General features: G+C 38.8%; 1 protein-coding gene across 1 annotated transcript in view; it reads right to left on the bottom strand.

The window, feature by feature from the left end:
• The window catches only part of LOC136857307 (dynein regulatory complex protein 1), a 256,632-nt gene that overhangs the window by 27,716 nt on the left and 215,466 nt on the right, over window positions 1-13,450 (bottom strand). The window contains exons 16-17 of the mRNA XM_067135886.2: window positions 10,439-10,617; window positions 10,269-10,357 (exon numbers count right to left, since the gene is read on the bottom strand). Of these exons, the coding sequence (XP_066991987.2) occupies window positions 10,269-10,357; window positions 10,439-10,617 (268 nt within the window). The remainder of the gene's footprint in view (window positions 1-10,268; window positions 10,358-10,438; window positions 10,618-13,450) is intronic.

Genomic DNA, 13,450 nt, shown 5'->3' with positions numbered 1-13,450 from the left:
GAAGTCATAATAATAATTAATCAACAAAAGGCCGAGATTTAACATGATTTTTCTGGTACAATGTCAGAAAAACAAAGGTGGAAAATGGCAAGAAGGAAATGATGTTGCCATCTATAGATTCACTCGCCTGCTGTTTGGTCTCACAAGTAGTTCATTTCTTTTGTCCGCTACACTCCGTGAACTAGCTGTGAGATTCAAGGATCAGTTTCCGACAGGAGCAACACTTATGGATCAGAGCACTTTCATGGACAACTTTGCTGCCGGTGCTGAAGACGACAATAGAGCTGTCACCTTATATTATAAGTTGACAGGTTTACTACAACAGATATGAATGCTGATGGCAAAATGGGCAACGAGCTCTGGACCACTCAAAAACATCTGGAAAGCTGAAGGACATGAAATGAAGAAGGAAACTGGAGTAGTAGGTGTATGATGGGATATCAAATCAGATTCACTATTTTTCAATCACAAATATATCACGGAGAATCTTTCATAAGATCCAGGAACAAAACAGAATCTTTTGAAAATGACCTCAAATTTCTACGACCCTCTCGGATTATTTTACACCAGTGTCTACAGTTGGAAAAATTCTCTCCCAAGACACTTGTCGTAGAGGTATACACTGGGACGAGATACTTCCCCATGACATTGCACTGAGATGGCAAGTTTGGATTTACAACCTCACGGATCTGTCAAATGTGATCATCCCAAGCTTGGCACCTGAGACGTCACATGTCCACGTGTTCTGCGATGCATCGGAACGGGCTTATGGAGCCGAACTGTATGTTCGAGTATCCACTGACATTAGTGCCTTTATATATCTGGCCTGCAGTAAGAACAACTACTAGAACTACTCGCCATATTAGTGGGTTCTCATCTTCTGAGGTATTTCTGCCAAGCAACTCATTTTGACATCACGAAATCTACTTTGTGGAGTGACTCCATTGTTGCAAATTGTTGGAAGACATTCATTTCCAACCGAGTGATGGAAATCCATAGCATTCTGAGTCCAGCTTCCGGTACTGCCCGAGCCAGGATAATCCAACAGATCTCATGTCACGAGGAATGTCCGCAAAGGAACCACTATCATATTCACTTTGGTGGCATTGTGCCCCATGGCTAGCCAATCATCCTGAATCTTGGCCCCACAAGAGTGTGCCTAACACCTCACTTCCAGACACTGGAAAGGTGGATCATCAAGTCCTTACTGTTGTCGCTTGCGAACCTCCTACTGAAGCCTCAAACTTCAGCAGTTACTGGAAAATACTGCACATCATGGCTTGGATTTTACACTTTCTGAACGTCAGACAGTCAGAAAAACTTCATGGTAATGTCACTGCCCCAGAATTAGAGGTTGTATGATTACACTGGATATATGTAATCCGACAGAGCCTCCGTAGTTCAGGTGGCAGCCTCTCACCACTGGGTTCTGTGGTTCAAATCCCGGTCATGCAATGTGAGATTTGTGCTGGACAAAGCGGAGGTGGGACAGGTTTTTTTTCCGCGTACTCCAGTTTTCCCTGTCATATATCATTCCAGTAACACTCTCCAATATCATTTCATTTTATCTGTCATTCATTAATCATTGCCCCAAAGGAGTGCAACAGACTTTGGCAGCCGGCACAATTCCTATCCTCATAGCTTCATTCATTCCATTCCTGACCTGGTCGAATGACTGGAAACAGGCTGTGGATTTTCATTTTCGTGTAGTCCAACGAGATAGTTTTTCTGAAGAATACAATGCCCTGAAAGAAGAAAGAGACTTGTCTGGAAAGTCCAAGATTGCTCGATACAGCCCATTCCTACAGGATGGCTCCACCATGCAGACCTGCCGATGCAACAGAAACATCCTCTGTTACTCAGCGGTATACACAAGTTCACTAAGTTGTTGATCTTCCAGACGCACATATGGCTACACCAACTCGGAGTCAGAATCGTCTTCTCAGTACTACGCAAAGAATTTTGGATCCTCAAGGCATGCCAGGCTGTAAAAAAGGTCATCAATATGTGTCTAATATTCAAGATTGCAAGAAGCCACCAAGGAAATGAGATTGAAGCTCCATTACCTGCCGACGGTGTCCAACATACTACGCCATTTGCAGTTACTGGTATGGATTTTGCAGGACCACTACACATTAAAGTGGGGAGCCATGTACAGAAATCTTATATTGTGCTCTTCACACGTGCAACTACAAGGGCCCTTCACCTGGAACTAGATTTGGACATGACTACAGAGAAGTTCCTGATGGCTTTTAGACAGTTTGTGGAAAGAAGAGGGCCTCCTTACTGGCCTCTTCCCTTTCACTTCTCTGTCAAAGTAATTCTTTGTTGTTTTTGTTCTGTCCATCCTCATAACATGTCCAAACTATTGTAGCCTGCATCTTCCTAAAAGCTCAGTAACAGGTATTTTGATGCCAGCCTCCTTTCTGTTTGCTTCATTTCTAATTTTGTCCTTCCTGGTCTTTTGGTTCATTGTTCTGATGAATTTCATTTCTGTTGACTGGATTTTAATATTAGCTTTGTTATGTAGGGTACATGTTTTGAGTCCATAGGTGAGAAATGGAATGAGGTAGGAATAAAACATGGTCAATCATCCCAGAGTAGATTTCTCACTTGAAAATAAAATTGAGAAACTTTTGAAGTCCTATTATTTCTTGGTTTATTGTGTAATATTTTGAAATGATAATCCCAAGGTATTTGAAGTTAGAAACAGATTGTAACAGAGTTCTCTCTAGGAAAATGTTCGAAACTGAGCCTTTCCTGTCATTTCAACGGTTTTTATTTTACTAATGTTTAGTCCATATTCTTTAAACTTGCCATTCCAAAGATTTAGTTTCTACTTTACTTCTGCTTCATTTTCTCCCCAGATCAGAACATCATCTGAAAATATTAGAGTGTTAGGTTCTTTGCATTCTTTAATAGATTTTATGATCTGATCCATGACAATGATGAACAGGAGTGGTGACAAGACACTTCCCTTCTGGAGTCCTCTTTTGGTTTCAAAGCAATCTGACCTTCTATCCCCTACATGGGTACAGCTAAAGCATTTTTGTTAGAGGATCTTTATTTTATCAGTCAGGAAGTTTGGCTCACCAATACCTTCTACACATTCCCAGATTATTTCCCTATGCACACTGTCGTAGGCCTTTTCGGTGTCCATAAAAACCATCACCAAGTTCTTACCATACTCCCAGTGCTTCTCTGTGTCCGACTCATTGGCTGAATGGTCAGCGTACTGGCCTTTGGTTCAGAGGGTCCCGGGTTCGATTCCTGGCCGGGTCGGGGATTTTAACCTTCATTGGTTAATTCCAATGGCCCGGGGGCTGGGTGTTTGTTCTGTCCCCAACATCCCTGCCACTCACACACCACACATAACACTATCCTCCACCACAATAACACGCAGTTACCTACACATGGCAGATGCAGCCCACCCTCATCGGAGGGTCTGCCTTACAAGGGCTGCACTTGGCTAGTAATAGCCACACGAAATTATTATTATAGTGCTTCTCTGTTAGCATTCTGATGGCAAATATCAGATCTGTAGTGCTTCAGCTGAACCCATGTTGCTCTTCCTCCAATAATGGTTCTACTATATTCCTGATTCTTCTTTCAGTTATCTTCTCCAGAAGTGTAAGCAAGTGAGTAAGTAGACTGATGCCCCTGTAATTTCCTCAACTAACCTCAATCACCTTTTCCATTTTTGCACTGGGTTGTGTAAACCCAACTATATTTACCAGTAGTTCATGACCTACCTGCTCAATTAATTTTGAGGCAAGACCTTTTCCATGACCGTCACTCAGAAACACAAGTTTACTCTTGTTTTTGAGGTTATATAGTGTGAGTTGCTCTTTTGCATTGTTAGGGTAATATTTCTCCTAGAAACAGCACTTGAAACAGGAACATGATTTTGCTGATCACTGTTAACTTCTGACAGAGCACAAATTTATTTGTCAGATGAACTGAAAACTCTGGATCATTTAGATTATAAGGTTCTCTCTTCGATTTGCCACTCGTAACAACAGTTTGCCTACGATTAATGTCAGTAATATCTTGCTTTAGGTTTCATTTTAACACATTGTTTTCAGCTTGAACCTTTATTAAATCTTCTCTTAGCCATTTTAAATCTTTATTTAAAAGTTTGATAGTCAGCTGAAGAGATTTAACTGTTTTACCATTTGAAACCTCCAGCATACCACACTGACATGTAATTACTAATTTTAAGGGGAATACCTTTTCTTTTTCAAATTTAATTAGGAACAAGAAATAATAGATTCTATGGGTGAAAACTGTATTTAAAACTCAAGATTGCCGTGTTTTAACTTCCCCCTTTTTTTTTTTCCCTTTCTTTAGCCCTTGTTCCCTTTTTCTCCTACATCTGCGCTTATTTTCCCCTTTTTAAGAATATACGGCAAAAAGCCTCAAGAATTCATTTCACTTTGAGGGAAAATACCTGCATAAAATACTGATGCAGCGTAAGGGAAGAAAGAATTAACACGGGTTCTACATATATCAAACTCACCCCAGAGTTGAACTCACCCCCTGTACCCCCCACCCCACCTGCAGATGTTGTTGGACTCGTCGCATCCCCTCCAGAATGTGTGAACCAGTTACAGTCGCTTGCTTGCTTCAATAGCAGAAACAGAGTCATAGAGAATAGCACGCACCGTTAAGTGCAGCAGGAAATAGCAGTTGCTTGTAATAGTGATGGTGAAGTTGTCTTTTAGCAGTAAACTGCGAAGTGCGGAAAGCACTTTCAAGGATGATTTAATCGAAATGGATGGTACTGTTATTCGATGTTCTCTATACAATATTGATATTAAAGTGGATGGAAAACATATAAAGGACAGAATAATTCAGCATCTCAAGTATGCCAAATATGAGAAAAGCAAAGCTATTTGTGCGAAAGTTTCAAAACAGTCATTTTTACAGGAAAATTTTCAGAAGGCCGAACAAAAAAGCAGGAAACAAAACTTTTTTCAGTAACCTCAGTTACCTTTGTTCAATGTGGAATTTCTTTAACTAAGGTAAATAACCCAGCAATGAAGAGTTTCTTGGAAAAATACACAGAACACACTGTCCCTGATGAAAGTACACTTAGAAAGAGTTATCTACAACCAATTTATGAAGCTAATGTACAAAAAGTTAAGGAGGTTGTTGGAGACCATCCAGTTTGCTTAATTTTGGATGAAGCAACCGATTCACTTTCAAGAGCTGTTCTAAATATTCTTGTGATGCCACTGACTGGAGATCCATCAAAACCAATGTTGGTTGCCATGTATGAATTGGAAAAAGTCAACTCTACATCTATAATGCAGACTTTTAATGACTGTTGTTTTAAATTCTGGCCATCAAGAATACAGTACAACAAAGTATAGCAAGTTGTTACGGACCAAGCATCATATATGGTCTCAGCATTTGCACAGTTGAAGCCTGTGTATTCTATTCTCCACCATACAATTTGTATTGCCCATGCTTTGTATAGGGTATATGAAGCAATAAGGGTTAAATATATTGTTGCAAATGCCTTCATATCTGAACTTAAGAAGACAACTATTAAAGCTCCAAGTAGAATACAGCTTTACAGGCCTACTACTACCTACCTAAGTTTCCCATCATAACTAGCTGGGGGACGTGCTGTTTTCCTCTGTCAACATTTCACTACGATAAAGCAATTTATACTGTCTTTGGACGATGTTGAATCTGTAGCTGTGGGACGAGCGAAGGACCTGCTAAGTGACCCGAATTTGGAGACAGAGCTGTACGCAGTGCATATGTTTAAGTTTCTTCCTGTTACCATCTTGCAACTGAAAGAGCAGTTCTTGTCCAAGGAGGTGCAATGGAGTGTGGATGAAAGAACTGACAACATGCTTGAGGGATTTGCAAAAGAAAAACTTAAGGCAAGCTTATCAAAGAATCCAGATATTGAAAAACCAGTGAAGTGCACTGATTTAGAGTAAAAACCAAGTATTCCCCACTGGTTTCTGATGATGTTGAGTGCTCATTTTCCTTGTATAAAGATATTTTAAATTCAAAGACAAAATTTTACCTTCAAACATATCGAAATGTTAAATGTCATTAGTTTCAATTCATCATAATGCAATAGACACTGTAACACAAGGACACTGCATAAAAGAGAATAGGCCTATATCCTTAACATACTGAAATGTTGAACATGTAATTGATTAAATACCATTCTTTAATGCAGTAAAGTTAAATTAGAAGTGATTAACTGATTATGCATACCTTTTCATTTCCTTTAATCTCTTAACCAGTTCCAGTTCCTTTTTTAAAATAAGCCCTTTTTAATGAATGTTGTTCCCTTTTTAGTCCTTTTTAATGAATATTTTCCCCTTTTTGGTCCTTTTTAATGAATATTTTCCCCTTTAAAATCCGGTCTCTAGTAATTACATCCATAATTATTAAGATTAAGGCACGTACTACATAAAATTATAGTCATAAGTTAAAAACACAACTAGTTAAACACTTTTTTATAACACTAGCAAGTCAGCAGACCAAAACACAACTAAAATGAATACTTTTTCACAATGTGTGATGCTGCTCATACTCAGGCCAGCAGCCATGATGAGCTAGGAGTGGGAAGGAAGCAGCCGTGGCCTTGCTTAAGGTAGAGCCCCAACATTTGCCTGGTGTGAAAATGGGAAACAAAGGAAAACCATCTTCAGCTCACAGCTTGCAATCCTAACCGCATGGCCAACTAACTTGGTTCTTTTTCGTTTGACACTTCATTTGTTGATTGTTTGGTTGTGAGAGCCACAAAATGGACCTGTACTATAGAAATAATTACAGTATATGAAAGCCAGGCTATGTAGCTCGGACGGTAGAGCGTTGGCCTTCTGAGCCCAACTTTGCAGGTTCGATCCTAGTTCAGTCCAGTGGTACCTGAAGGTGCTCAAATATGTCAGCCTCATGTCAGTAGATTTACTGGCATGTAAAAGAACTCACACAAGACAAAATTCCAGCACCTCAGAACCTCTGAAAACCGAAAAGTAGTTAGGGAGATGTAAAAATAATAACATTATTATTATTAATTATACGATAGTGATTAGTTCAGCCACTGTTTTCTTCATTCACTTCATTTTCTGGTACACTAATTTTCTTTTCTTTCTGCAAGCTGTGCTGTCACCATCACTTCACTGTTGGCAAGTATCTTTCTCCGCTTGGAAGCGTTAGTCTTGCTACTCGGAGTTATGTTTCCCGGCATCAGAACATTACCGGTATCTCTCACCTACCAAGCCGCAGCACACGTTGTTCCACATCGACAGTGGCTTTATACGCTTATAGCACGTCTAGTCCGAAGATGACGTCATCTGTATTTGCAGTGATGAAGGCCAGACTTGTAGGTGTCATCCCAGTGTCAAGTTGAGTAGCACCTCCTTCATGACAAGAATGGTATCTCCTGAAGCTGATCGCAGCACGTAGCGGCATCCCTCTCTGGCTCTACCTCAGTAATGTCTGGCCTGGCGATGGTTAATGCCACCCCCGTGTCTATTATGACTCAGCATGGCCTGTCCCCAAGCCACTCATCAGTGATCAAGCTGCCGTTGCCCTCCTTAGTGATCACATTTAACCGATTGAAGACCAAAATTTATTCTGAACTCGTTTGACTCCTGTGATTGAATATTTCTTAGCTTAGTTAATGTAAGAGATGACTATCCTTAATGATCAGAACACTGGAATATTTACTGTTTTTTGTTTATTTTCTAACTAAAAAATAGGTTTAGTATGGCCAAACTGACAACTGAATACATTTCAGGGGCATTCAAAGTTTTTCTTTGTGTGGTATATTTTGAAACAGTCTTCTGAGTGAAGAAGAACAAGACACATCTTGCACTGGAATATAAAGCTTTCTTTGTGCAACAGTAATAATTTAGGTTAGGTTTCATATTCTGTGACATTATTATGATGAGGGGAAAATAACCCTTCATTTCATGTATGGATATATCTTTCTATGTATTACCATAATCCCTACCAGCCAGAAATGCATTGTGGGCATACAGAGTGTGGCAGAAATACCTGACGAATTTCAGATGTAAATAACTCAGCAATGCAAGAAGCCATTCACAATTTATGTCACATACAGTAGATTGGAGCGAACTAAAGGCTGTATTGGCCACAGCTTTCAAACAGGTGTTATTGTCGTGGTGCGTGCGGTCTTGGCCTTGGGCTTGGAGAACATGTGCATCATCTCGTCCGGGCTAGTCAGTTAGCCAGCCAGTCACTAGCATGGTGTGGAGTGGTAAACACCGAGGTTTTGTGATTGAGACTTATTTCAAAAATGCCCACTCTGTTACCACAACACAGCGTTTGTTTCACAGACACTTTGGCTTAGGTCGACATGAGAAAGTTCTGAGCAGGAACGTCATTCTGTTATCGGTGAACAGTTTGAGAAAAAGTTGTTCGAGTGTGCGAAGCCGCCTGGTAGGCCTCGTAGCATCCGAACACCAGAGACCGTCCGTGCAGTGAGACATACCGTTATGCAATCTCCTCAACGTTCTGTGCGTAGGCATTCACGTGCTATGGGACTCTCGGATCGCACCGTAAGGAGGATTTTACATGCATGCATGAAGTTCCATCCGTATAAAATGCTGGGTGTTCAGAAACTCAGTAAACGTGACTGGGCCAACTGCAGAGCATGTTGTGAGACTATCCTGGAAGCTGTAGCAGCTGACACCAATGTCCTGGCAAGTGATGAAGTGCACTTTCATTTGTCAGACTACGTTAATAAACAAAATTTTCGGTACTGGTCCGCAACCAATCCTCAACAGCTCAATGAGCGACCTCTCCACAGCGAGCGTGTTACTGTTTGGTGCGCTGTTGCTGATTTCGGAATTGTAGGCCCTTACTTTTTTGAAGAGGAGGACAGAACTGTAACAGTAACATAGGATCGTTACGTGCAGCTGTTACACAACTTCCTGCAGCCGACATTCACCGACTGAGGGTATCCTGCTGTGTGGTTTCAACAAGATGGTGCCACTGCATGGGTCTCTTCAGAGAAGGTACAGGCTGCCTTGAGCAGGATGTGATCCTGAGACAGACCGTCTAGAGCCTTGTGAGCTAGCTGTTCGATCTCAGCAATGAATTCCTGTAGTGTCTTGTTGGCGTACTAGGTCCTCTTCATTGGCTGGACTCAGTAGGCAGCTGCCGGATGGTGGTCACAGTATCACCTGTCACGTGTTCCCATAGGTGATATCTGGTCGGAGGCTGTGTAATACCTCCGCTGCTTGTCCATGTAGCCCGCCAATCAGATGAATGGCCGTCTCCTCCGATGTCCAACTGTTGTGCCCATGGACGATCTTGAACTGGATCCAAAACATCCTCCAGAATGTGGTCCCATCACAGCGTTGGGGTTTTACTTTTGCGACGCTGGAGCCGCCATTGCTGCTGGTGGACTTGGTATGAGTCTCTATATCTGTCATTCTTGAGTGCAGGACACTCCTCCCTTGGGTCTCAAACTCTTGTCTCTACACCCTGTGGTATTTCTCTGAACTGTTTTTCTAGCCAATTCATTAATGACCTGCATAATACCACCCTTTAACATTGTTTCAAGAATGTGCACTACTTATTCAAACTTAATCTGTCCCTGTTGTAACTTTGGTTGTCCATCTCTCAGTTCACTTAACTCTGATTTCAGTTCATGCTTGACTTCATCCTGACTTAATTTTAGTTCACTTAATTCTGACTTTAATTAGTCCTGGTTAGATTTGGGTTCACTCATAATCTTACTTTCAAGTTGATCCTGGCTGGATGTCAATTCTATTTTAACACCCTGGATGTTTTCACCATCCATTTTGTTACTCACACAAGATTTCCTAAAATTCCTCCCCGCCCTTTATCTAAAGTAAGGCAATTCAACTTTAAAAACCAATTTACATCTACTGAGTGAGTTGGCCGTTTGGTTAGGGGCGCACAGCTGTGAGCTTGCATTTGGGAGATAGTAGGTTTGAACCCCACTGTTGGCAGCCCTGAAGATGGTTTCCTATGATTTCTCACTTTCACACCAGGCAAATGGTAGGGTTGGAAATTAATTAAGGCCACAGCTGCCTCCTTCCCACTCCCATATCTTTTCTATCCCATAAGACCTATCTGTGTTGGTGTGACATAAAGCAAAATTGTAAATTGCAATGTACATATAAATGTCAACTGTATTTTTTCATACATACCAATCTATTTTTGGCTATCAATGTGGACAGGTGAAGTAATTTTGAAGTACTGAATGTACTATACAGTAACATTTATTTAGTACTTACATTGGAAAGTAGATACTTGTATAAAAGTCTACGAAGTTCAGCATTTTGTATACGTAGCCGCTCAGTCTCTAAATTTAACTTGTGACGTTCTGCAAGAAATTCAGATCCTTTCTAAGGGAACTTTTCTCATAAAAATTAAGAGTTCATAAATATACAGGGGCATTCCTTACCTTCAAGTATAGAATGGTATTTCTGCAACCCCAACATGAAGCTGTCCCATACCTTCTCACGTTGTGGAGAGAAGATCTTTCGGAACCGTTCCCAATATGCTTTCACATCTTCTACTGTTAGGAGACGCGACACAGTAGAGCGTTTTTGAGATAGACGTGATGACATATTTATGTGTACCCTAGGTAATGAACAGAATTAATCAAGGAAGCATAGATAAGTCAGTTTAAATACATAGGTATGGTCGTGGAGAGAGATGCTATATACAATAGAATTGATCAAATTCTCAAGTAATTTCTAAGATATTTGAATTTTTTATTTATTCATAAAGACATCATTTCACCTGTTCTGACACTGATATCAGAGAGGAGACGTCAGTAGTTAAAGATGGTAGTGGAGAATGCTGAGTAAGTTCATTATGCCTATTACAATTTTCACTGGTATATTATGCTGAATTTTCAAGATTTTCAGGATATCCCATGTAAATTTTATCACACTACCTCTACTTCCAAATAGCAAACTTCTTACAGTCAGTTCTCAGGACAGGCGTTATACTTTGCCTATTCATCAGGGTTTCATATTGTTAAAAATGAAAGATCTCATTACAGTATGACAGCTGATACAATGTGCTCCCATGTTTAGCTTTTATAACTGTCGGATTAGGCAGTTATATAATTAAATCTACATCAATATGCAAGTTTAGCCAAAATTTTATCTTGTTTATATTATCTCTATATATAAAATAACATGTCCTGACTGACTGACTGATTCATCATAGGTGAGCCAAAACTACTGGACATAAAGAAATTTTGAGGATACATTTATATTACATTGTAGGTGCTCACTAAGGGAGGATTATTGGATATTCCTTTGCTAAGGGGGTGAAAAGGGGGTGAATTTTAAAAATAAGTGTATCTGTATCTCAAATACTTAACAGTTTAAAGGCGCAAAAATTGATATTTGTGATCTTCTTTAAAAATAAGGAAACACGTATTTGTTTGTTCTAAAAATCCCCTGAAGGGGTGTGAAAAAAGGTGAAAAAGGGGTTGAGTACCTTTTATGAGGATAATTATTTCTCAAAAACTGAAGATATTACAGTGTTGAAAATTGATATTTAAAATCTTTAAAAATAAAGAAACACATATTTTTTGTTTTCAGAAAATCTTCATAAGAGGGGATAAACAGGAGACACAAAGGGGGTGAATTTTTAAAATGAGTATATCTATGATATATCTCAAAAACATAACATGTTAAAAACATGAAAACTGGTATTTGGAATCTCCTGTAAAAGTATGCATAATTTGTTTTCTGAAAATCCACTTAAGGGGAAGTGTTAAAGGGGGTGAATTTTTAAAATGTGCAATCTATATTATGTCTCAAAAACTTAACATCTTATAGAAGTGAAAATTGGTATTTCTAATCTCTTTTAAAAATAAAGTAACACGTATTTTTTGTTTTTGGGAAAGACACTTAAGGGGTGGGGGGGGGGGGGTAAAATGACTGAAAGGGGGTTGAATTATTTTTATTGGGATGCTGGTATCTCCAAAACTGAAGATATCACAGACATGAAAATTGGTATTTGGAATCTCCTTTAAAAATAAAGAAACACTTTTCTGGGAGGAAAAAACACTTAAGGGGGTTAAAATGATTGAAAAAGGGGTTTAATTATTTTTATTAGGATACTGGTATTCCAAAACTGAAGATATTACAGGTGTAAAAATTGGTATTTGGAATCTCCTTTAAAAATAAACAAACACTTTTTTTTCTTCGGAAAATTCACTTAAGGGGGTTGTAAAAAGGACTGAAAAGTGAGTTGAACTCTTTTTATGAGGATACTTATATCTCAAAAACTGAAGACGTTACAGGCATGAAAATTTGTATTTGTAATCTTCTTTAAAAATAAAGAAACAAGTATTCTTTTGTTTTCGGAAAGTCCACTTAAGGGGGTGGGGTGGGTGAAGAGAACTGAAGAAAGTGTTGAATTATTTTTATGAAAATACTTATGTATCAAATAACGAAGATGTTACAGATGTGAAAATTGGTATTTGGATCTCCTGTAAAAGCAAAGGAACACACATAATTTGTTTTTGAAAATACACTTAAGGGGAAGTGTTAAAGGGGGTAAATTTAAAAAATGAGCATATCTACAGTATTTAAAAAAAATAAAAAATACCACATATTACAGACATAAATATTGGTATTTTTAGTCTCTTTTAAAAATGAATTAACACATATTTTTTGTTTTGGAAAAACACCAAAGGGTTGGGGGTTGGAAAAAGGGCTGTAAAAGGGGTGAATTATTTTTTAGGAGAATACATATATCTCAAAAACTGAAGATGACACGGACATGAAAATTTGCAATTGGAATCTCCTTTTAAAAAAAAAGAAACATGTATTCTTTTGGTTTTAGAAAATCCACTTAAGGGAATGGGGTGGGTGAAGAGAAGTGAACTTAGTTGAATTCATTTGGAAAATCCATTTAAAGCGGGCATAAAAAGGACTGAAAAGGGGTTGAATTATTTTTATGATGATACTTATTTCTCAAAAACTGAAGATGTTACAGACATGAAAATGTATATTTGGAATCTTCTTTAAAAATAAAGAAACACGCATTCTTTTGTTTGAGGAAAATCCAATTATGGCTGGGTAAATTTGAGTTTAATTCTTTGTATGAGGATACTTATATCCAAAATGAAGGATGTTATGGACGTGAACATTGGTATTTGAAATCTCCTTTAAAAATAAAGGAACACGCATTTTTTGTTGGGGTGAGGGAATCAACTTAAGGGGATGTAAAAGGAGTTGAATTTTTTATGAGGTTACAAATTAGAAGTGGACTTAAAACAATATACCGCTACGGCGTTTTGACTGGGGGATTAGGAATGATGAAAAAAATACACGTTTATATGAAACCGTTTGAATTACGAAGTTGAAATGTCAAATGATATCCTAGGTGTTAAATAACAGCAGGTATGAAACAAATTTAATCCCTCAGAGAGTTAAAAGGGGGTTAA

This window comes from Anabrus simplex, chromosome 1, assembly GCF_040414725.1.
Source record: "Anabrus simplex isolate iqAnaSimp1 chromosome 1, ASM4041472v1, whole genome shotgun sequence".
NCBI lineage: Eukaryota > Metazoa > Arthropoda > Insecta > Orthoptera > Tettigoniidae > Anabrus > Anabrus simplex.
This window is presented reverse-complemented; position numbering and strand designations above follow the sequence as displayed.